Source organism: Protopterus annectens, chromosome 2.part2, assembly GCF_019279795.1.
Source record: "Protopterus annectens isolate FY-2018-M chromosome 2.part2, PAN1.0, whole genome shotgun sequence".
Taxonomy (NCBI): domain Eukaryota; kingdom Metazoa; phylum Chordata; order Ceratodontiformes; family Protopteridae; genus Protopterus; species Protopterus annectens.
Window position 1 is genome coordinate 354,692,753 of NC_056730.1, and position 25,259 is coordinate 354,718,011.

The 25,259-nt window shown below is 42.5% G+C and overlaps 1 protein-coding gene across 1 annotated transcript in view; it reads right to left on the bottom strand.

Moving 5' to 3' along the window:
* ITGA2 (integrin subunit alpha 2) overlaps positions 1-25,259 on the bottom strand; it is a 2,089,078-nt gene that overhangs the window by 905,563 nt on the left and 1,158,256 nt on the right. The window contains exon 7 of the mRNA XM_044064418.1: positions 10,157-10,305. Within this exon, the coding sequence (XP_043920353.1) occupies positions 10,157-10,305 (149 nt within the window). The remainder of the gene's footprint in view (positions 1-10,156; positions 10,306-25,259) is intronic.

The window sequence follows — 25,259 nt, forward strand, 5'->3', positions numbered from 1 at the left end:
TAGAAAGCTTTCTGAAAAAAATAATGAACTTCTACTCATCTCAAAAAGAGGCTGAACGATTAAACAGACAAACAAACAAGTTAAATTATACAGACCATCTTGCTAATGAAAGTGGGCAAAACACAGGCCATGCTATATATTATACACATACACACACACACACACACGCACACACACGCACACACACACACACACACACACACAGACACACACACACACACACACACACACACACACACTGTAATATATACATTTTTTAAAATGTGATGCTATGGATGGCTCATCTGTCAATTTCTTCTAGCTTTGTTACAATTGTTCAGCCTCCAATTGCAGGCAGAGGCCATTTATAACCTGAGAACTACAGGTACATTACTTTATTCCTTGTAAAACAGTCGTCAGATGCAATCTTCAGTAGTCATATTAATAAGCATATTCAAGGGAGTATTCATAGAGATGAAGCAAAGATTTGAGTTTAAATCAAACTTGCTCAAAGAATCAGATGTTTTTGGTGAGAACCATTTGCCCAGGTACTTACTATTGAGTTGCTGTACCCTCATTAACCCTAAAAGATAACTAGGCAAGGGTGCTTCCTGCCTTTTCTCTCTTTATTTTAGAATTAATAATTTCCTATCCACTTTAGACAGAACTTTCATAAGCTTGGCATCCCCTGGTTTATTGACCTGATGACCACAGGCTAAATAACCTCTTGGTGCAAGTGGGGTGACATCCCTGGGTGGAGGAGTCTGCCCGAACAGGCAAAGGGTGCACTGGAAGTCAGATTGGATGGCATGACTGATTTTGGCTAAATTCTGAAGGTTACTACAGCAAAAGTGATCCTACTTGAACAGCTATTATTATGGTAAGTTCCTTACACAATTGTGCCTTCTCCTTAGGCTTGTCTCCTGGTCTTTGGTACCTCCAAACATGAATCCATCGCAGCTAAAATGGTATTTCACCTATGTGGAAAGGAACAGCTTAGGGGATATGACTCTTTTCCACCACCTCACCATTCCTGAGCCTACTGCTGTCCAGTTCCTTTATTTTCTTAGCAACTAATGGGGCAGTGATGTTGGACTTTGTGATTTCTTGCTGGCAGTGGTGGTCTCCTAAATCCTACTCAACTCTTTATAAAAGAAGTCTCTTTTGTCAAACTAGTGGGCTGTTTACTGACAGACAACACAGTTATCCTCCAGGATGTCAGAAGATTACTATTCCATTACCAGTGCTGTGCATCACTCTCTAATCTTCTGTTGGCTTCTTAATTGTTGTTTTGTCTTTTTATTGACCAACATTTTCTATTCAAATTTTTGTTTCTTTATCACTGTTGAATTTTAAATGTGTTTTCCTTCTTTATTATGCAACTTTTCTATCATTTTTCTACTCCGTAACTACTTCTTCCAGAAATTTGTTTATTTTGAAAGATTCAGATCTGACGCCACTTGTAAGCCACGGGGGTGCAGTAAGCCATGGTGGTGCCGCGCTTAGGGTTGTCGCCTCACAGCAAGAGGTTCTCCTATTCGATTCTTGGCTGAAGCGCCTTCTGTGTGGAGTCTGCATGTCCTCCCCGCAGTCGAGTGATGTTAATGACATGCAGGTAGGTGCATGAATGGGCGTGCCTTCGTTGAAGGTTGGGCGTTGGGCTGGCAACTCGGCACCGTAAAAATCCACTGCCATTCATGACCAGAGTTCTGCTGTGGTGACCCCTAACCGGGAAAAGCTGAAAGTCCAGATCTGCAGCCACTTGTGAGAATTACGTTTCTTTTTTTAAGAATCCTGCCCTGCAATGTCACTTTCTGATATACTAAACCATATGCTAAAACATATTGGCTGTCTAGTCAGGGCACTGAGTTATAAAAATGGGCATGCTTTTTTTGAGATGGGGTAACGGAAAATGACTCCAGAGGGTCAAACCAGAAAGAAAACAGTGACTCTGCAACCTTTTTTAACATAGAGTGGAGAACAAGGGAACACTGATTGAAAGCAAAACAGATCAGCTGCTAGACATTTACGACAGGAGTAAAAATTCAGTAACAGGGCTTAAAATGAACTACAGCTCTGTATTTTCCTTTTATGTATATGTGTTAAATGTTAACTAGTAGCCAGAATTAATGAAAGTACTAGTTTAGAAGGAAATAAGATCACACTGTTGGACTTCAGAGAAGGAATAAAAAACAGAAACGATGTCCCGTCAGCTTCATTAGCATAGCTTGACAATGTGACCTAAAAGTTTAGCACATTTTAAGTACAGACATTAAATGTTGGACAGGTAGCCTGAATAATGGGAGGCATTGTTTTGAAACAAAGCACATTACCTTGCTGGTGTTTTGAGAAAGCATTAATTGCATCTACATATGCTGGTAGTTTGATCAGATTAAAGACTACACTGCAACATTTATCCAAAAGACGCATGTAGATTTCATCATCCTTTTCTTTTTTAATGGTACTGTCCTTGAAATATATGTTCTCCTTAGATTTGTCAGTGAAAAAAACACATGGCTGCCTAGATGACAGCCCCTCTAATCAGCTCTCACTCAGTGCAGGGTGGGCCCCACATACTGAAATGGGAAGGGGCTAATGAATGGAAGACATGGAAAGAAAAAGCAATAAAAACACAAACACACTGTCCAATGGGTATTCCCAGACAGCAGGAACGAGTTTGTCAGAAAACTGGAAAATCTCAGAATTATAAGACTTTTCTAGTCCAAATCAGTTTTGCTGAGGATGCTGTAGGCCACCAGTAACCTGTAAAGTAGATACAGCACCCCTTTAGCACCATACTATAATCTTGTCTAATGCTATTTTTAAGAAATATTTTTATAGATACCTGTCTCTTTCTTAAGAGGCCTCTGTTTACAATGAAAGAACCATCACAGTCCTATTGTACATTGCTGGCTCCATGCCTGTTTCAAGACAGTCTTCTCCAGAAACAATGTAATTCTACAAAATTGAAGGTACATATATTTATACACACACAATACTGGTCTGTGGTTTTTGTAGTGGTAAAGGCAAAAGTGGCCTGGAACATAGATATCTACTTTTATGCCATTGCTAGGATACAGTAAAGCACTCCATGAGTAAATAAAAGTGGTAATAGTTTAGCATCACTAAAAAATCTGACAGTCTGTGCAGCAAGTTAAGGCTATGAGCTGTTAACAAGCTGTTTCCCGTTGTCTAGGGTTTGATCCCCTTATTCTCCATTTGTCTAACTGTGTGACTCTGAGAAGTCAAAACCACACAGTTTCATACAAATCAGTCATCTACCTCAGATAACAAATGTTGCTGGGAAACAGATATATCTTAAGGCACACTGCTGAAGAAGTAAGGTAAGCGATTGTTGTAAAAACCTTAATGGCCTGGTAGTAAAGATGCAGCAAGGGAAGGGAAGAAATACAGCTACCCTATTACAATCCATAGGACTGAGTATCTTGTGCCAGTTTTCTATCCATTAGTTCTTCTTTTAAAGTCATGACATATTCTGATACCTTACCTATAATCCATTTTCATGTTCAGCCAATTAGGCTTATAGAAACTTCATAAGCAGCTAAGCCTGTAAATGTCAGAAAAGTGGCTGTTTACATTGTACCTTCAATCTTTTATGTATAGGTTCATAGGTGTGTACTAGGCTAACGGCCCTGGAGCCTTTACAAGCCTAGCCCATAAGATTACCCTGGCATCATGCCACCCAAGCTTAGTTCTCAGTGCCTCTGTTGAGTAGAGCCACTGGAGTGATCCCTGGAGTGAATTTTCTATTTCCCATCCACTCATTAAGATTTCTCTTGAAGAGGGCCAATGAGGTGCTCTGTTTGACATGTATGGGAAGTCTGTTCCATAACATGGGCAGTCTCTGGGTTATGAACCTGTCCCTCCAGCACATTCTGTTGATTGTGGTAATGAGCTTGAGGTCTCTGGAGTATGTGGTGCAGAGGGATTGGGATTTCTTTACATGTAGCATTTCTAACAGGGCTGGGTCAGACATGGCTTTGTAAGTCAAGCAGAGATCGCCTCTAAGTAGGCGATATGAGACAGAGAATAGTTGGAGTTTATTTGAGACTGTCCACATAGGACAAGTGTTTACGGCCTAGGATCCTCTTTGTGAGGTACTTTTGCGGCCTCTCCAGCTGTTGCAGGTGTCTAGTGAGGTACATGGAAAAAAACTAAGGGTAATGCTGCTCAATGCCAGAAGTCTAAACCTCAAGATGCACGCCCTCGAAGCCCTCCTCAGTATGGAGAACATCGATGTCTGTGCAGTGACTGAAACCTGGTTCAAGGCTCCTGAGAGCACCCCAGCACTATCAGGTTTTACCTCATATCATGCTTTCCGGCCCCAAAACTTGGACAGAACCACAAAAGGAGGAGGAGTATCCATTTTCATCAAAGATACCCACACCTCCAGGTTAGTGGCAACGCACGAAGCATCGGAGACTATCCAGGTGCAACTAACCATAGGCAAAACTGCCTTACAGTTTGTAGCATGCTACAGACCACCTTCTCAAACTCAGGAACCCCACACAGCCTTCCTGAAGACACTGGAGAGTATGAATGTCTCTCCAAATACCATCATTTTGGGAGACTTCAACTACCCAAACATAGACTGGGAACATTACTCAAGCCCCAACACTCTAGCCCAAAGGTTCTTAGAATTCATAAACTCAAATGCAATGGAACAACTAGTCACCATTCCCACAAGAGGAGACAATATACTAGACCTGATCATCACAGACATGGGGACAAAATGCTCCACACCGGAAGTACATCCCTCTTTGGTAAGATCAAACCATAAATTAATCTCACTGGAAATCCACATCCCGCCCCCACCCCCTGCACAAAAGACCACAGTGAAAAACTTTTCAAAAGCAAACTTCACACTTCTTAAGACTGAAGTGGTATCTTTCAAGGCCCCTGGGCCAGTGGAAACCACAACCCACACTGCTGAATCCTTTGCAAATGCCTTCTATGGGCACCTTCAAGAATGCATGGATCATGCAATCCCAAATAAAACCAAGACCAATTCCCCCAAAGGCAGGCGACCGGTCTGGTGGACCCCAGCCATAAACAAACTTTACAACAGAAGGAGGAAGCTACTACATGACAGAGCAAAATCCCTAAAAGGTAAGGCATCTCTGATCAGTACTAGCAAAAAACTACGATCACTCATAAAATCATCCAAGGCCAAGTTTGAGAGAAAAATCGCAAATGACACAAAAGACAATCACAAGGCCTTCTTTAGCTATGTTAGAAACCTGGGTGGAAACTCCCAGATATGCTCAGAGTTAGTCCAAAATGACACAAAATACACTGAACCCACTGACATTGCCAACATTCTGGCAGACAGGTTCAGTGCAAATTTCTCCTCCCCCTCCCCCAAAAGGAGAAATAACTATCCCAGCAGAGTGTAGCCTCCCTAACATCTCAGATGCCCAGGTGAGAGCCGCCCTCTCTAAAGCTAAAAACACAGCATCAATGGGACCAGATGGTGTCCCGGGCTGTGTGCTACATGAACTCCAAGAGGAACTAAACCCACACATAAGGCTGCTGTTTAATCTTAGCCTTACTACAGGATTCGTACCCAAAGAGTAGCGTACGGCAACAGTGGTCCCACTTCACAAAGGCGGTGCTTCTACGGACCCTGGAAATTACCGCCCCATAAGCCTGACGAGCCTGGTCTGCAAAGCTATGGAGAGGATCATTATGGAACTCATAAACAAAGACATTGGGGACCTACAGATATTGGATCCTACCCAATTTGGCTTTGTCAAGGGCAGATCCTGCCTTCTGAACTTGGTCGACTTTTTTGAAACAGTCACTAAGGCCATTGATGAGGGTAAGGCAGTTCACACAGCCTACCTTGACCTTGCAAAAGCCTTTGACACAATACCCCACCCGGGCATCATAGACAAACTCACCAGCTTAAATGTAAACCCATATGTCACAAGATGGGTTGCAAACTGGCTCAAGGACAGAACCCACAGGGTCAGAGTTGCTGGAGCTATGTCAGACTCTAAGCCAGTCACAAGCGGTGTCCCACAGGGCTCAGTCCTGGGACCTCTCTTGTTCGGCATTTATTTTTCCGAGGTACAGGCAAACATAGGAGGACTGTGGCTGACAAAGTTCGCAGATGACTGCAAACTGGGCGCCATAATTGATACTCCAGCGGACACAAACATCCTTCAGAGAGGCCTCATAGAAACGGATAATTGGTGCCAGAGCCATGGCCTTAAGCTAAACGCCAAAAAATGTATAGTCATACCCTTTGGGAAAAACAAGGTACCGACAAATTACCACATAGGCGGTAATCCATTAAGTACGGAAGAGGTAATCAGGGACCTAGGGACCCAGGTTGACAGTAACCTCTCATTTGACACTCACATAGCCAAAGTGGTTAGGAAGACCTTCTATACTGCCCACCTTATCATGAAGGGTTTCACATCTAGATCAAGAGAGGTCATCGTGCCCCTGTACTCTTCTCTTATCAGGTCAATGATTGAGTACAATGCCCCATTTGGGATGTATCTCACCCGACACCTGCAGCAGTTGGAAAGACCCCAAAAGTTCCTCACCAAGAGGATAAAGGGTCTATGTCATATGCTGCCGACTGAAAAAACTCCAGCTCTATTCAGTCGCATACCGCCTACTCAGAGGTGATCTGTGCCTGACGTACAAGGCCATGTCCAATCCTGAATTAATGGACATGCTCCACCTCAGAAAATCCAAATCCATCAGAGCCATGAGAACAAGTGACTTAAACCTCAACACAGAAATAAATAGAACGTGCTGGAGGGACAGATTCATAACCCAGAGGCTCCCTACACTCTGGAACAGAATCCCAGTCCATGTTAGGCAGAGCCCCTCACTGACTCTATTCAAGAGAAATCTCGACGAGTGGATGGGAGATCGTAGGTTTACCCCGGGGGTCATCTCTTTGTCACTACTAGACAGAGGCATAGCAAACTAAACCCTAAAAGGGCGTAGTATTCTCATCCTAAGGGGTGGTGTAGGCCACATACACTCTGGCTAGGCTTATAAATGCCCTAGGGCAGATAGCCTAGTACGAACCTATGAACCTATGAACCTATGCCAAATGGGGCATTGTACACGACTGGCCTAATGAGGGAAGAGTAGAGGGAGACAATGACTTTTTCTTCCTGGATGCAAAACTCTTAGTAATGAGATGTGCCACATAGAAGGACTTTCTGACCACAGTGGCAATGTAGTGGTCAAAAGAGAGGTCGTTGCCAACCTGTGTTCCCAGATCTCTTATAACGCCTTCAGTGTTCAGTGGACTACCATCGATGTGGTAATTCATGAGAATTGAGTTTTTCCCAAAGGGGATGACGACACATTTTTTGGTATTGAGCTTAAGGCCATGGTTCGTGACACCAGTCGTTGGTCTCAGTGAGGCCTTTCTGTAGGATGTCAACATCACTTGGGGAGTTGATAATAGCTCCCAACTTGCAATCGTCTGCGAACTTTGTCAGCCAGGGTCCCTTCATGTTGGCCTGGACTTCAGAGAAGTAGATACCAAACAACAGAGGACCCAGGACAGAATCCTGTGGGACTCCACTTGTGACTGGTCGGCAGTCTGACTTGGAGTCAGAAACTTTAACACTGTGGGTTTTATCTGTGAGCCAGTTTGCAACCCACCTAGTGATATAGGGGTTGATGCCTAGCTTACTGAGTTTTTCTATGATTCCTGAGTGGGGAATGGTATCAAAGGGACTGGCCAGATCCAGGTAGGCTGTATGAACCACCTTGTCTTCATCCACAGCTCTGGTGACTGACTCAAAGTAGTTGACCAAGTTGAGCAGACATGATCTACCCTTCACAAAAGCAAATTATGTGGGTCCAGAGTTTGGAGATTCTCTATATCCTTGTTTATTAGGTCCATGATGATGCATTCCATAGCTTTGCATATCAGACTCATCAAGCTAATGGGGTGATAGTTCCCAGGGTCTGTAGTCACTCCTACTTTGTGGAGGGGGATAACTGTAGCAGTGCACCATTCTCTAGGGACAAAACCTGAGGTGAGGCTGTGATTGAACAGGGCACACAGGTGAGGTGCCAGTTCACTCTGTAGTTCATGTAGAACACAGCCAGGGATATTGTCAGGTCCCATAGAAGCTGTATTCTTGGGTTTGGACAGTGCTGTTTTAACCTGTGCAGCAGTAATACCGGGTGCCTGGCAATCTACTGTTAATGTGATAGGTCCTTTGTGGGGGGAGTGAGGGGTAAAGTTGGCACTGAATCTGTCGGCCAGTATATTGGTAATATCTTTTGGCTCAGTATAGGAGGTACTATTGTGTAGTAGCTCAGAGCAAATCTGGGTACTGCCGTGGAGATTCTTTACATAACTGTAGAAAGCCTTGTAGTTGTCTTTACTATCTACTGCAATTCTGTTTTCATAGCTAGCTTTAGAGGATTTGATGAGGGATCTCAACTTTTTGATAAGGCTGATAAGGGAGTTTTTCCAGTCTTGGGACTTCACCTTATTCCACATCAGTTTCCTCCTTCTGTTGTAGAGTTTGTTTATGGCAGGGGATCACCAGATTGGCTTCCTTTTTTTGGAGGAGAGCATTTTGGTTCTATTGGGTATGGCGAGATCCATGCATTTGTGTATGTGTTCGTACAGTGCATTGGTGTATGATTCGGCAGTCATGCAATTATTCTCCATTTGCATGGGTGCCGTGAAGTTAGCCACCTCTGTTCTTTGGAGCCCAAAGTTAGCTTTGGAGAAGTTTTTCATGGTGTTACCTTTGTGAGGGGGTGGGAGGGATGCGGATTTCCAAAGTGATTAGTTTGTGGTCGGATCTAACCAGGGAGGAGTTGACTACTGGTGTAGAGCAGCAGTCACTCATGTTAGTAATGACCAGGTCAAAGATGTTGCTATCTCTAGTGAGGGTAAGAATGAGCTGGTCCAGGGCATTGGAATTAATAAATTCCAGGAAACATTGGGCAAGTATATTGGTACATGAGTAGTTTTCCCAGTTAATGGAGGGGTAGTTGAAGTCGCCCAGTATGAGAGTGTTAGGTTGGATCCTAATATTCTGTAGGGTGCTTAGGAATTTGGAGTGTGAGTCTTGGGACATGTTTGGGGACCTATAGCAGGCTATGACCTGAATCGCTGTTTTACCCAATGTTAGCTGCACCTGAAGTATCTCTGATGTGTTATGTTGGGCTACCAGTCTGGAGGTGTGCTCATCCTTTATGAATATGGAAACACCACCACCTTTGGAGATTCAGTCCAAGTTCTGGGGCCGAAGGGTGTGGAATGAGTTATAGCCTGGTAGTGCAGGGGTGCTTTCTGCTGCCTTGAACCAGGTCTCTGTTACAGCACAAATGTCGATGTTCTCCATTTTAAGGAGTGCTTTGAGTGAGTGCATTTTGAGATTTAGACTTCTAGCATTGAGCAGCATGACCCTCAGATTGCATTTGTTTGTAGCTGTTACGTTGGTAATTTGGTCTTTGGAACACCACCTAAAAAAGGTGTTATATGGATGGCAAGAGCCTTGGCCAGTATCCGGAAGCCCAGGGATGACAGATGCAGGCCATCTCTGACAAAGCATCATGCTCTGTCAATCATGTCATTCCAGGCAGACAGATAATTGATCTCCTTAGAATGACATCAGAAACTTAGCCAGTTGTTGAAATCAAGCATTTTCTGCTTGTACTGTGGTATCATTCTGGGTGATGGTAGGATGCTGCTCAGGACTAGGGTCATATCCGCCTGGGCTATATAATCTGAGAGCTCCTCCATGTCTCTTTTCATGTAGTCCGGGAGGTACGTCTCAGGTCATTCACACCCACATGTACAATGACGAAGTGATATTTGTACTTGCTGAGGGACCTGAGTGCGTGCATTATGTGGTGGAATTCTGGCACGTGACAGGCAACTGATTGTTACTTTCTCCTTATTCAACTTAGTGAGTGGGACTTCTTTGTTGAGGAGCTAATTAACATAAAGCTATAACATATAATATAAAGAATAAAAGGCTTCAACTTCAAAAATCTATTTTAATTTCTCCTTTACGGCTCATGTCACATCAGAAAGTTGGAAGGTCATTCATATTCAATAAAATAAACAGGGTCATGATAATATACAGTAATTCTGTATATCACAAATTTCACATGTAAATATTCTAACCTAGAAAATATTTCTTACCTTGCATAATCAATGGCACGGAAAGTATTAGTCTGGTCGCCACCCTTTTGTGCAATTTTTCCTGCTACTTCAACAATATCAGCTTTTTTGCTGTAAGTGTTCAAGTCGAATTCAACTTTTGGGTCATTGCCATACTGGATTACGCTAACCTACAAAATGAAGTGCAAAGGCTTATGACCAAATATATAACTAGTGTGCCATGTTTGCTAAGTAAGCTAAGATAAAGAAATATTCTGTTTAGAAATATGTGTTATGGTATTAAAGTTAGCAAATGTTTTACTTCGTTGGTCAAGACAGTGCATTGCACATCTGAACATGCAAAACACCTCTTTTGTGAAAAGGCAAGGACTTTCTCTTTGCAGCAGGTTAATTTATATTGAGCACAAAAAGCAATACGAGTTACTACTTAACTACTACAAGGTAGTAAAATAGTAACAATATAAATAGAAGATGAGGTGCGCCCTTACACAATAAAAGCAGCATTCAAGAAACAGAAAAAAAAATTATGATAGACATGCATTAAATTGTGAAATATGGATACAAAACATTAAAAAGCACATTTTATCAGCCAAAGTTTCTCATAAATCAAGTCATTTCAACTGAATACTACCATGTACTTTGATAGTATTTCTGACTATTTAGTTAAATGCATTCGACCATCAAACCATTTTAGCTTAAATCTACTTGTGGTTCCATAAAACAAATCAAATTATCCATAAAACAATCACTAGAACATGCCCTTAAAGCAGATCAAAGTCATCATACCATAATGTGAATACTAAACCATCTGAAAGCATCCCCCCTTTTCAAGGCTTTATGGGGTGATGGAAAGTACTTTTGAGAAATTTAAATGTTTCAGCATGCCCGCCTGAAACTTCAAATAACACACAAGATTGTACAATGCAATCTAGACTCATAACTTCACTTTCCAGGGAGTGGATTACATATCCCCAGGATTCACTGGAAAAGGTAATTTTATAGATAATTTTATACATGTGCTTTGCTGCAATTTTCCTTGTTGCTGCTTCTAAGCATCTGCTTCAGAACTTCTGAGTTCTCACTTCCCTTCTTGAAAATAAATTTATCTATGAAAAAAGGGTCTATATCAATTCTTTGAAAGTTCATCTTTGCAAATCTTTCTTCATCAAACCAAAACCATCAAATGTTCACTTCAATGAATGTTCACATCCATAAAACATTTAAAGAGGGAAATAAAACAGATGGCCAACACTATGAACATAACATACATAGCAGTATATCAAACAAACCCAAGTGGGGGGATGTGCCCCCCACACCCCGCAACACTATATACCAACTCTGAGATCATACGACAGTGGGGAAAAGGGCAAATTCCTATTGTTGGACAGCTGCTTCTTTTCCCTATGTAAATTTTCACGGGATGTGAACGTTCGCTGAAGTGAACGTTCAGTGGTTTCGGTTTGATGAAGAAAGGTATGCGGAAATGAACCTTTGACAAATTAATATAAACAACCCCCCCCAAAAAAAAAACTACCTACACCTGCCCTTATACTTATCTTCACTGATTTCTCTTAGGGCTACTAAATACAGAAATGACTTGGCAATGTTTTGAAATGTTTGCTCACAGCACCTATAATGTAGGGCTTAATATTAATTAAAAGTACTGTTGAAATCAACTAGGAAGAAGACTTGTATTACATAATAGTAAATTTGCAGTATTTTTAATTTCTCTTTTTCCACTTTATCTAACCTTGGAATATTCTGATCTGACTGTGTTCAATGTTTGTCATGACTACCACATCTGGACCCCTCAATAATCCATAAAGTGTTTTGTTATTTACCGAGGTGGGGCCCACATTATGGCATCCATGTTTTAAATAGCCTTGGTATAAAAGGGAAATATTTGGAAGGACTGGATGATGCACTGTTGTGGCAATAAAGGACCCAAAGCTGGCAATGCAAGGTAAATTCAGAATGAAAGACTGAGGTAACTACTGCCATCAAGTGACTTGCTATATCTCTTAGTGCATTTCCAGTGAACAAGTCAGACAATCAGTAATATATTTTGCAGGAAGCATATATTAATCTCCTTTCATAATGTCATGTGACTGAATCTTCTGACTGTCCGTGCAGAGTATCTATGTCATGGAACACGTTACTGTGTGCTGCTTATCAGATCTGATCTGTTAAATGCTTTTTTGACAATAAACAAACAAGGGAACAAGCTTATGGTGCCCTAAAAATTTGAACAACATCTCACAGCATCCGGTAAGTAAAAGACTTAATCCCCGCATTAGTGAGAAAGGTGACCTGAGTATGCTTTTCATGGCATGTGCTAAGTATATGAGAATTGCAGCTTTAACCCTGGGGTATGAGTCTTGAGTTTGAACTATAACCTTAAACTGGAAGCATCTGATAGTACCTTGTGTGTGCTTTGCCCCCTTTGCTATCCTGAATCTTTGCTTTAACTTTCCCTTGCAAGTCTCATATGGTGTTAAAATTAATATATATATATATATATATATATATATATATATATATATATATAAATATATATATATATATATATACATATATATATATATATATAAATATATATATATATATATATATATATAGAGAGAGAGAGAGAGATACTTCACAGAAGCTACTGTTTTGGCACATTAATGGTTATCTTTTTTTTTGGAACTGTCCTCTGTTACTGTACTGCTGCATTTTTATTCATTTGTTAACTGGGTGGGTGGGCTTGTCCAAAAAAACATTTTCACTAATGACCCAGGGGAAATACATATTGGTTCATGATGGTTTGAGGTTATACCAAAAGCATCTCAGTGGTAGGCTAAGAGTAATACTTAGGATGGCTTGCACAGTAAAGTCATCCATCCCCCTTTACTCAGCCCTCATTAGGCCAGTCATAGAATACAATGCCCCCTTTGGCATGTATCCATCCAGACATATGCAACAAATGGAATGTCTACAGAGATACTTTACTAAAAGGGTACAAAGCCTAAACAATGTATCACATATGAACTGACTCAGTCATTGTATTCAGTATCCTACAGACTGCTAAGAAGTGTCCTGCAACAGGACATAAAATATAAAGAGGAAACCCCTTTATTTTCTTTAAACCCAGAGTACAGCTAACCATAGGTGCACGGGTGTACCCATTGCTTAGCTACGGTTAAAGCAGCTGAAAAGGCTGAAGAGGATAACAAGGAATACATATGTACATGCACAGCAATAGTGTAGTGGTTAGAGCATCCGCCTAATGGACAGGCATTCCTGGTTCGAGTCCCACTACAGTACATATCCTTTTCCATGTGAAATCTGTATATGAACATATTTTTACATCTTATTGCTGTATAACCTACATAATAACATTTAAATGTGAACCGGAGTACTGTGTTAAATGCACATGTGAAGTGTCAGTGTCATAATGAATAAGGCACTAGTAAGCAGGTTTAAGCACAAATAAGCAGTAGTAAGCATGTTTAAGTGGGTTTGCATGGGGGTAAGCATTGCCTACACAGATTAAGCAAAGTAGAAGCTGAGTATAAGAAACTGTAACCAGAGGTTAGCAGTGCTTATCATCATGCAAACCTGCGCAAACCCGCTTACAACTGCTTTAAAGTGCCTTAATCACTCTGTACCCAACAGCCCATGTTCTGCCCAGCAACAAAATAAACTTTCTCTGGAAGGCTCAAACTCAGGACCCTGTATACTATAGTCACAGTAGTAAACCACTAAGCCATCATAGCAATAGATATGAATGAGGTATCAGCAAACTAATCCTCACCACAAGAAAATCAAACCAAACATGTGAACTAAATCTATGTACAGTGTGAAGTGGTATAACCTGCTACATAACATAAATATGTGAACTGGAGTACTGCAGTAAGCATAGATGTGAGGTGTTATTGTAATAACGTGTAGAAGTAGTAGAAATGTAGAATCATGAATACCAGACACATATAGAACCTATAATGAATAATAAATCACTGCCAAAAGGCAATTACAGTGTTAACTAACTATTAAGCAATGCTAACCACAGCACGGCTCAACTTAGTAAGAGTAAGCAATGTGTAGGGGAGCCAATCCAATCTGCCTAGCGGTATACCCCTTTAAGCACTGCCAACCTTAGGTAAGCAGGTATGCCCATAGCTTAGCCTTTTCAAACCCAGCCAATCGTGGAAAAGTGCGGGTAATTGGCCATATTTAAACCACACAGGTGGGAATACGTTCCATAACTGGTTGTAGCTTTCTACTGCAGGCAGAATGACTGGTGTGGGTGAAGACACTCGTTTTAGAGCGCAGCGCTGGGGCATCCAGGAGTCAAAAATCATGGTATGGTTCCTGGCAAAACACCATGAGCAGAGACTACTACAGGGCCAGTACCAGGGCTCACAGTATAAAACTGAGGCCTGGGACAGTCTCGCCCGTGACCTTACCAGTGCCACAGGTATCCTCCCGGACTGGTGAGCAGGTTAGGCACCACCATGCTGACCTGGAGCAGTGGAAGGGGGATGCACTGGAACAGTGGATCCAGGAATCTCGGCAGATGGCTAATTCCCCAGTACTAAGTACTCATTCTACTAAGTAGTTAAGAATTGCCTAGCTTGTGTATACTATGGATAGGTATGGCTAAATATCACTGTATTTCTCCAACAGCTGCAGATGAGTGGGCTGCGAACTAGCTAGCCCATGATGCTAGGCTGCAAAGGCTGCATCGCGAGGCAGGTTAGTAATTAGTCTGCATGTATTGTCATAACAAATAAATATAAGAGCCTTAGAAAGTGTTGTACCAGTAGAAATAAATGTGTAATAGTCTGTGAATAAAGGTATCACCCCTGGAGTGCTTCTGTTTACTCTTCTGTCATATGTTGGTGAACTGTTGCATATTATAATTAGTACTGTTGTATTTTAAGCAGTGTCATCCACACTGTGGTATGCAGATAAAATTGTATAAAGTCCTGCATAACACTGTTGGAAGTTCCAAGTAGTCAGTCATATTGTACAAGTGAGGGAGACTTAGATAGAAAACAGTAGGAAGCTTTACATCAACACCCTGATAGCACAGTGTACTGTAATATTATCTATAACTTTTGTCACACACAGCAGGGGTTTGAATCCTGGGACTGCCACTAAGTTGTATGCATAATCATACCCTACAACTGTACAGATTTTGTTACAATGTTCAGATGGAAAGCTGTATGCATAATTACACCCAACAACTGTACAGAATTTGCTAGAATGTTCAAATTGAAAGTTGTATGCATATTCATACCCCACGACTGTTACAACCTGTCCAGCATGTCCAGATAAATGGTCCATATCATCAGCCTGGAACCCCATCCCCCTGACAAATCAGTGTGATGATCCAAGAAATTTAGGCAGCAATTAATGACATATAACTGATAGTCAAATGTGTACATAGTCATAGAATGTATATGAAAACAAACCTGTCATTCTAGCACCTCAATCAAAGTGTATGTCAGCAATTCTCAACATATGTTGCATTAACAACTGCATCTTGTCACGCCTGTATGTAAGACACAGGTCACGTATATAATAATCTATAAACATACCAGTGTACAATATAAGGCCATTGGGTAGTGTAATAATACATGTAAGGGAAAGATCACTGCAGTGACTAAGAATGTTGTGAAAATTACAAGGCTATATTAGTTGTTAATTAAGTCTCTTTCTCACCCCTGCCATATGTGCAAAATAACCCAATGACACTCTTCAGCTGGTATGTGTACACTCCAAACTTTTGTTGGGACATATGTCCTAATGGTTAATAAATATTCACATTTGTTCCTATGCAAGTGCCATGTTAAAATACACTCATATTGGTGGCCTGTTGCCATCGATGATACCTGCATGTTCTTGTAATGGCCACTGTTGTTCCATATATGCATGTGTTCTGCTTGCTCTGCAATGGTGTTACTTCTGGTGTGTTGGGTTAATGGGAATATCTATGCATGCTGTTATAACTAATCATGAATGCTGTTGACTGTTACTAACCAATATCTGTCATAAACCTGCGACAACATAGCTCGTACGGGAAGGCCGGTCCCAGTGAATCCACCTGTCCCACCTCAGCTGGCCATGGCACCGGCACATCTAGGGCCCTGTCTGGGACCACCTCCTCCATGGGCCCTGTGCCACCTTCGGGTGAAACTGCTGCAGGTGATGGGGCTCACCCCGTAGGAGCGGGCATGGAGGGGAACCTGTCACCCATCAACAGGTCCGGGCTGTGGTGCGTGGGGAGCTTCATCTGGAGTATCGAGACTGGCTATGCCAGCTTGAAGGCCAACTGGCGCAATTAGAGGGTGAGCCTGCCCCTCCTAGACAGCCCCCAGCACTGCCACCTTTGGGGCTGTGAAGGTGCAGTGGTGACTGCCCATGGGTGGGGACCTCAGTCCCACTATTTCCAGTTGGGGGCTCATGGGCTTGCGACTTCCAAACACCCTTCCCCATCCAAGGTGTTTACCCTTCACATGTGTCATATACCAGCCCTGTATACATCTTGTTTGTCTTGTCTGTTAACCTACCCAACCTACCTCCCCAAATATACCTACTACCCCTCCCCAACATCCCACTCTCACCTGAAAAAAAAGGAAATCTGTTCCCACAAAAAAATCTCACCCCGTACATAGCTGTCCATTTTGCACGTGTCCACTGGACACATGTAATCTGGTCTAATTGGCATCACAATAAATATATGTTGTCCTCACCCCTCTCCTAGGGGTTTGAGGGTCCAAATGTACCTGCAAATTTAGTGTATATGCACAGCTGTTGCTGTAGACGAAATGGGCAACTATGGACCTCACCTATACCCTTCCTGCACATGCCTAGCTATTTTCCCTACTGTCTTTCCCTCTTTGTGCCCCTTTTTTCACCACTTTCCAATCAACTCCTTTTTCTTTTCTTTTAAAAGAATTAGCGCGGGGGTAAGCGGGAGTAAGCATTTTTAAGTACCAGTAAGCGGGATTAGCATGTTTGCATGGGTGTAAGCAATGCCTACACAGGTTAAGCAATTCAGGTGCTAACTAAGTATAAGAAACACAAAATAGAGAAGAAACCACACAGTAGCACAAAACGAAATAATAAAGCGCTTTTCGTTTATTCCAATAAACAAACTTTTTCAGATCATATATCCAGTGCTATGGTGTTTTTTCTTTTTTGCTTCTTTTTGCTCTGGTTGTTTTATTGCCTAAGGCTATATTCTTTGTTTATTGGAATAAATGAAAAGCGCTTTATTATTTCGTTTTGTGCTACTGTGTGGTTTCTTCTCTATTTTGTTTTTCAGTAGTCTGTTTTGCCTTTTCAGTTTATAAGTATAAGAAACAGTAACCGTAACTTAGCAGTGCTTACCGTCACACAAACCCGTGCAAACGCTTACAACTGCTCAAAAGTGCCTTAATCACACTGTATCCAATGGCCCTTGTTCTGCCTAGCAACAAAATAAACAACCTCTGCTAGGATCAAACCCAGGACACTGCACACTATACTGAAAGTGATTCACCACTAAGCCATCTCAGATATACATATCTTTGATGCAGTCACAAACATATCATCCAGCCCAGTCATTCAACAGTACACAGAATGTATTCCAACATGTAGATGTATGTGTGTGAGTAAATATATTAATGTCTAAACAGGTACAACGTATTGACATATGTATATATATATATATGTATATATATATATATATATATATATATATATATATATATATATATATATATATATATATATACACATATATAAATATATATGAACATAAAATAATGCAAATGCCTACATCTATAGATATATATGTCCACATCTACATGTCTAAATATATATACAGCAGGTTATATATATATGTCAGCAGATATATATATAGGTATATACGGACATACATCTGCAGATAACAATGGGGAAATAACAAAAACATATATGTCCTCATGCAATGTTAATGGGATTGAGCGGCCCCACACAATATTCGTCTGGAACGAATAAGTATATCCCCCAGCCAAGCACAACCCCCCTGTAATACAGTACCAAGTGTTGCAGATCCCCTAACCAGGACCAGACATGACATGGACATCCCTAGGATACATATACACAGACACATGTATGCAGATACAGGTATATATATATATATATATATATATATATATATATATATATATATATATATACATACATACATACATATATATGTAACTGCACATACACAGACAGAGATATGTACAGTAAGATACATATGAAGTATATGCACACACTATGTAGTAGCCAGTATTCCTACAGTCACCACCTTACCAAATGGAGATTGTATGAGCCACCCATATGAATGACATTCATAGCCTGCAACCTATACCCACAGAGATATCAAGGGGTATAACACCACACACAGGTGTGCAGAAATGAATGTGAAAGCTTTATTTGTGTACTATGACAGTTGTATATGCCATGTCATATAGCTGTTTAGACACTGACATCCATATGAACAGTGCAATGCAACTGTGAAACAATTACACTAAGACAATAGTCTGGAAAGGTTGACATATGTTGCTGTCCAGGCCAAGGCCTTCAAATAGTACAATAGTAATGACAGACTGGGCCACAGCATATGAGACAATCAACAGTATGTAGTGCAGATGTATAGGTCAGCAGCCTTTATCTACACTCTGTACACAATCCCTAGGGGGTACAGACCCCAGTTGACACAGTGGAATGTATCTGATACATAACAAGGCATACCTGGCACCATGACAATCACACTGACAAACAGAACATTCCATATGGCAGGAGGCAGTAGGCCTGCATTTACCAAAGGTGGATTGTATGGTAATGTACATCCAGATACCTTAAGGCAGCTTACCCCATATACCCACACATTTTGTAACAGCCTAGGTCATTGATGGTGCTCCCCACCTACACTCAATCATACAGGCCCATATACCACTGTTACATACACTGGCTTCTGGAGTGCGTAAGGGCACACATGTACTGTGTAGGTGATGCCCACACATATATGGTCCCAGCATCACTGTATGTGTGGGGGATACAACAGCAGTGGACTAATGGCAGCAATGGCAGTGTGATATACTCACAGCCCACTACAGAGCAACCCCCAACAGCATGACATATGTGCAAAGCTTGGTATGTAGATGGAGGACAGAGGCTGGAACACAGGCACATATGTGGAACACTGTTGCCATACACTAAGCAAGGTGCTGGTGTTACAGGATAGTGTGCAACATACCCTTAGTCAGGGAATTGGGGTTAGATATAGACATGGATGTAGCCATGTACTGATAGCACTCAACACACAGTGCCTGTGTAATATCTGACACAGGACCTGTGTGGTAGACGGACAACACATGATAGGCATACTTCTGTCCTGCAAGAGGATAGGCCAACAGTAGTGAGCTATGCAGATAGACTGCATTCCAAGGTACACTAATATGTACACACACACACACACACCCTGTAACACCAGTACTATGCAAAGCATAACACAACTCTACTCACAGTCTGTCTGTAGTTCCTGATCCTCCTACAAATATGTGGCCACTCTGAGTGTGCAGGTTCTCCTGTAAGAGGTATTGCTAACTGCTGTCTGTAACACTGATGCCCATACACAGGAAGGATGTCCATCACACAGGAAATGTAAAGGGACCACACCCACATGCTGTAGGGATTTATAGTGGGTGGCTGCCATGACAGTGGTAAATGGAAGTAGTACGCATGTGTAATTATATATATACATGGCTATCTGGATAACTATATGTACATATATTTCCACCATATGTCCTGGACTTGAAGTGTAGCCCTACCCCAGCCCCAAAGTCATAGTGCAAGGGGATGTCGGGTATGTATAGCAGGTATATTACTAGACTATTGCTACTGTCATTGGGATTGTCTTCACAGACATGGTGTGGATGGAAGGTGACATTTGCTTATAACATGTGTGGCATTGGCTACTGACACACATCCTAAGGAAATCATTGTAAAGTACCGCCACTAGCATGTAATGCTCCTGTGGAGTGCAGCAGAGATATTGGCCAATTTATGTGGAACTTCAGACACACCCTGTACAGTACAGAGGTTTACACATAATCCCTAGTGCACAAAATGTGTACCAGGCCTGGCAATATGGATGCAGACAGCCATGTAGATGGGTATAACACATAACAACTGGTATACATATGCCAGCACAGGTTTTGGATTCACACACTCCTGTCTGGCCTGACACAGAATGACTGCTGGTACAGGGGTGCCATGGACACATGCTACCCACTAGATATTGACATACATCTGTACAGCATCCCACTGCTCTGTCTGACATACATTAAGGGAGGCTCGGCAGCGGTACATCTGGCAAGTATCTGCACATGACATCTCACTGGATAAGTACACTAAGCTGCTAGGCATGTAACAATGCACTGTGCAGGCTACAGGCAGACTGGCTCAACACTGGCCTACATCTCCTATGGGGGAAGGCACGTGTACCTGCATATATAGCAGGCTCAATAGCCATGTCACAGCACAGGGTAAGATACACCTGTGTGAAAGTGCATAACCACAGCCATTGTGAACACAGCCACAGCCACATATGGTAATATAGCATAATATTACAGTATATGAACTATCTGTTCTACACCATCCTCATATGTGCATCTCACATAATGACCCTATATATACTGGACTGCTACACAGTTTGGTCTGATGGCTGTCTGTGGTATGGGACATGTGGGTGAATGGCTTTACAAACATGTATGGCATAACGGTACCATACAGTGGGGCAGCATGTAACATCAGATAGAAAGGAGGCTAGAACAATGACATCTACCACAGTCTGTACACAGGCTAAAGTACATATTAACAATACACACACTGCCAACATTCACCATCACTACAAAGACCTCAGTACTGTACAAACATCCACATAATGTCCAGGTTGTCATGAAATATAACCCCTACTGTACATGATGTGTAGCAATCTGATATATCACTGGCTTGTTATCAGATACGATGACACTATTTATGGTGTACAGCACACATGCACCACTTCATGCACAACATATGTACAAAGGTTGACAGAGGTGTGGCTGACAGCACATACACAGGGCCAGTATAGACATGTTGCTGTGATAACCTCATAAATGTACCATTGTAACGGGGTTTGTTGCAACATATGTCCTATGAGGGATATGAAGTCAGTAACTGTCACAGCCTTTACCATCTACAGACTGCAAGCCTCACACTACCTTCTGCATTCCACAGATGGATGCACCATGGCTAACACATGAAACCAGAAGCACAACACTGCCCAGTCTGCAGATGATCCTGTACATGGAACTGACATGGCAGGTATTGCGACATGTACGACAGGCATATCCAGACAAACACTGTTAAACCAACATTACTCCAAATGCAGTATAGTGGCACTTACAGTCTGCAGTCAGGTAAGGTACATCCCCTCCTGTTTGCTGGCCTCTTTCAACAGTGTATGTTGTTAGATGTAAATCCCAATCCATCTGAGATGCTGTTTGCCAAACAACAGATCTAGTTCCTGCCTACAGTGACTGAAAAGGGCCAACACCACCATGATGCTCCTAGGTATTGGAGTGTGTTTCCATGCAATTGGCTATGGGAATGTTACCACAGCTGTTCCACATGCAATCAGCTAGGGAAGGGCTGCAATTTGTGCAGAGGCCATCAGCTGATCATGACCATCACTTACAACACACATGCTGCTGCCGAAGCAAAGCAGGTTTGTGTCTCCACATCTACCAGAGAGGGAGTGGGGGAGGCAGACAGAGGCAAATACATGTCAGGGAGGGGTGGGAGAGTAAAACTGAAGCATGTTTGTGTCACACACCTACCAGCACAGGGTATCAAACCCCCGATGACTATGTTGTGCTATCACAGTTCAATGCAGTTATTGGATGCACCGCATGGTTTACCTGCTGTGGAGCACTCAGAGCACATATGTGATGGTGAGTGACATCTGCAACACGGATACGGTAGATGAAAAAACTCCGGCTGTACTCAGTGGCATATCGCTTACTCAGAGGTGATCTCTGCCGACTTACAAAGCCATGTCCAACTCAGAATTGATGGACATGCTCCACCTAAAGAAATCCAAGTCACTGCGAGCCATGCACTCTAGTGAGCTAAACCTCGCCACAACAATAAATAGAAAATGCTGGATGGATAGATTCCTGTCACAGAGACTCCTCATGCTTTGGAACAAAATTCCAAATTGCATCAGGCAGAGACCCTCACTAACACTCTTCAAGAGAAACCTTGACGAGTGGATGGGTGACAGAAAATACACCCCTGGGATCACTTCATTGGCTCTGCTTGACAGAGGATCAGTTAATCAATGGGGTGGCAAAAGCTGACACATTCTGGCTAGGCATATAAATGTCCTCGGGCAGATAGCCTAGTACCTACCTATGAACCTATGAACGTATATGGTAGGTGATGTACACGTGCCTGTCTGCATGAACAGGTGCCAACGTCAACACAGGCACACTCACACAGGGACGCACACACATTGACACACTTGCCAGGGCCAGGAGTGCAACCCATAACTAGTGGGATTGCCACAATCCATCAATGTGCAGGTATCACATGCACCGCATGGGTCATACAGAAGTTGTATGGGCATAGAGTATGTGGAGGTGTCAGACATCAGACAGCATGCTTTAGTATGCCCTGGGGGATTGTAGTCAGTGTGGATGTGGACATACACACCATACAACACACACACGAATACACAGGGTGCCAGTTCTGACATGCATGGGTGCATGTCTGCACGGGTGTGTGGCGGTCAACTGTGCCAGCAGGCTGTACAGGAGTAGGTGATGGGTATACTTTGGCATCAGGTCACATGACAATGGTCTGTATTGTGGTTCAGGCCTGTATTGTCTGCATTTGCCCACACAGGTAGGTACTGCATCCCCCATACAGTCACCTGGGTGACTATTGTGTGTGGCCAATGCTGTGCATCACTTGCCATGTATGTGTTCCTTAGTTCATGACATGGATGGTGTCTGGGATGTGCACATCTCCCATATGCATGTACATGTGGAACTGTACCTGGGGTGTCTGGCCCATGTTGTGAACACAGATTATCATCAGATGTGCCATTCTTGGCCACCTGTGGCAGGAAATGGTAATGGGCAGCAGGTTTACGCTGCACCTACATGTATAACATGCTAACAGCATTCCCTGATGTCCGTGTCATCTGTCCATACAGGGCATGTTGTCAGGCAAGGTATGTCCATTGTGAGTCACATGTGAAGGCACTACAGGTGGTGCAGGTGTCCATTAGGGAACATGGAAGTGCACTGTCTGCATGTACATGCATATGGGACAGATGGGCAGGGTGACATGCCCTCTGCAGCCCACTGCTATCACTGCATTGCTACTATCAGTGGCCAATATGCAGTGTACTACCCACATATTGGCTGTTGCCTAGGCATGTGTATGCGTATGGCACATGGGTTGAGTCTGTGCTCTGGGTAATAGTGGGATTGCTAACTGTGATTGGCTGGCCTTGATGTCACATGTATGGGTATGGCTTTGCACCCCAGCCTCTCAGATAATTTACATCTGTTATTCCTGTATGGTTGACATTGTGATATATAGTAGGGCCACCATAAAAGACATAAGCAAAACCCTCTCCACATTGCCCGCACACACACACACACACACACACACACACACACACACACACACACACACACACACACACACAGACACACACACACCTGTCATATATGTGAGTAGCACCCCTGCCTAACTAGTTTATTACACTACACCACTACACAGTTATCATAAGCGCCACGGACATTACTGGAGTACTTCTTCCCCAAAGGTGTATTTCACAATGAATGACATCAGCAGGATTGCCAAAGAAGGACATTTCAACTGTACTGCAAGTAACTAGCTGCATTGCTCCCTACACAGACAGTGAGATACACACAAAACATCCATAACTGACATGTGTGGGTATAAAACCACAGACCGAGGTCTATATCACACTACAGCATGGAGCTGTTATAGGACGCACCACAGGGATTACTAGAGGAACCCTTCCCCAAAGGTGCATTTCACAATGAATGACATCAGCAGGATTACCAAAAAAGGGCATTACAACTGTACTTCAAGTGACTAGCCTAAAATGCATGGCTCCCTACACAGACAGTGAGATACATACAAAACATCCACAACCAACATGTTTGGGTATAGAACCCCTGACCAAGGCCTATAACACACTACAGTATGGAGCAGTTGTAGGTCACACCACAGGCATTACTAAAGAACTTTCTCCCCTGAGTTGTACTTCACACTGAATGACATCAGCAGGATTGCCAAAGAAGGGCATTTCAACTGTACTGCAAATGACTAGCCTAAAATGAATTGCTCCACACACAGACATTGAAACACACACACAAAACATCCAGAACTGTCATGGGTGAAGATGGAACCCTACCACAGTTCTAAATCACACTACAGCAGTACGCAGTTACATGACGTGCTACATAGATTACTGAGCTACAATCTTCCCAGAGGTGTATTTCTAGGTGGGTGACATCAGCAGCCTTGCCAAAGTTGAGTATATGAATTCTAAGGAGTGTGAGTACCCTAAAAAGCATTGTTGTTTACTCAGTCAGAGACACACAGATTCACACACACACACACACACACACACACACACACACACACACACACACACACACACACACACACACACACTTGCCAGGTCTGGGGTTGGAACATTGTTCTCTACTCAGTCAGAGACATACAGATTCACACACATACACACACTTGCCAGGACTGGGGTTGGAACATCTACCTAATTACATTATCCCACTACAGCAGTACGCAGTTACAGGATGCGCTACGGAGATTACTAGGTTATGACTTTCCCAGAGGTGTATTTCTAGGTGAGTGGCATCAGCAGCCTTGCCAAAGTTGAGTATATGATTTGTACGGAGTGTGAGCAGCTGAAAAAGCATTACTATACTCAGTCAGACACAAACACACACACACTCATAAACACAGTTACCAACTCTGAGGTTAGAGCACCTACCTAACTACTTTATCACAC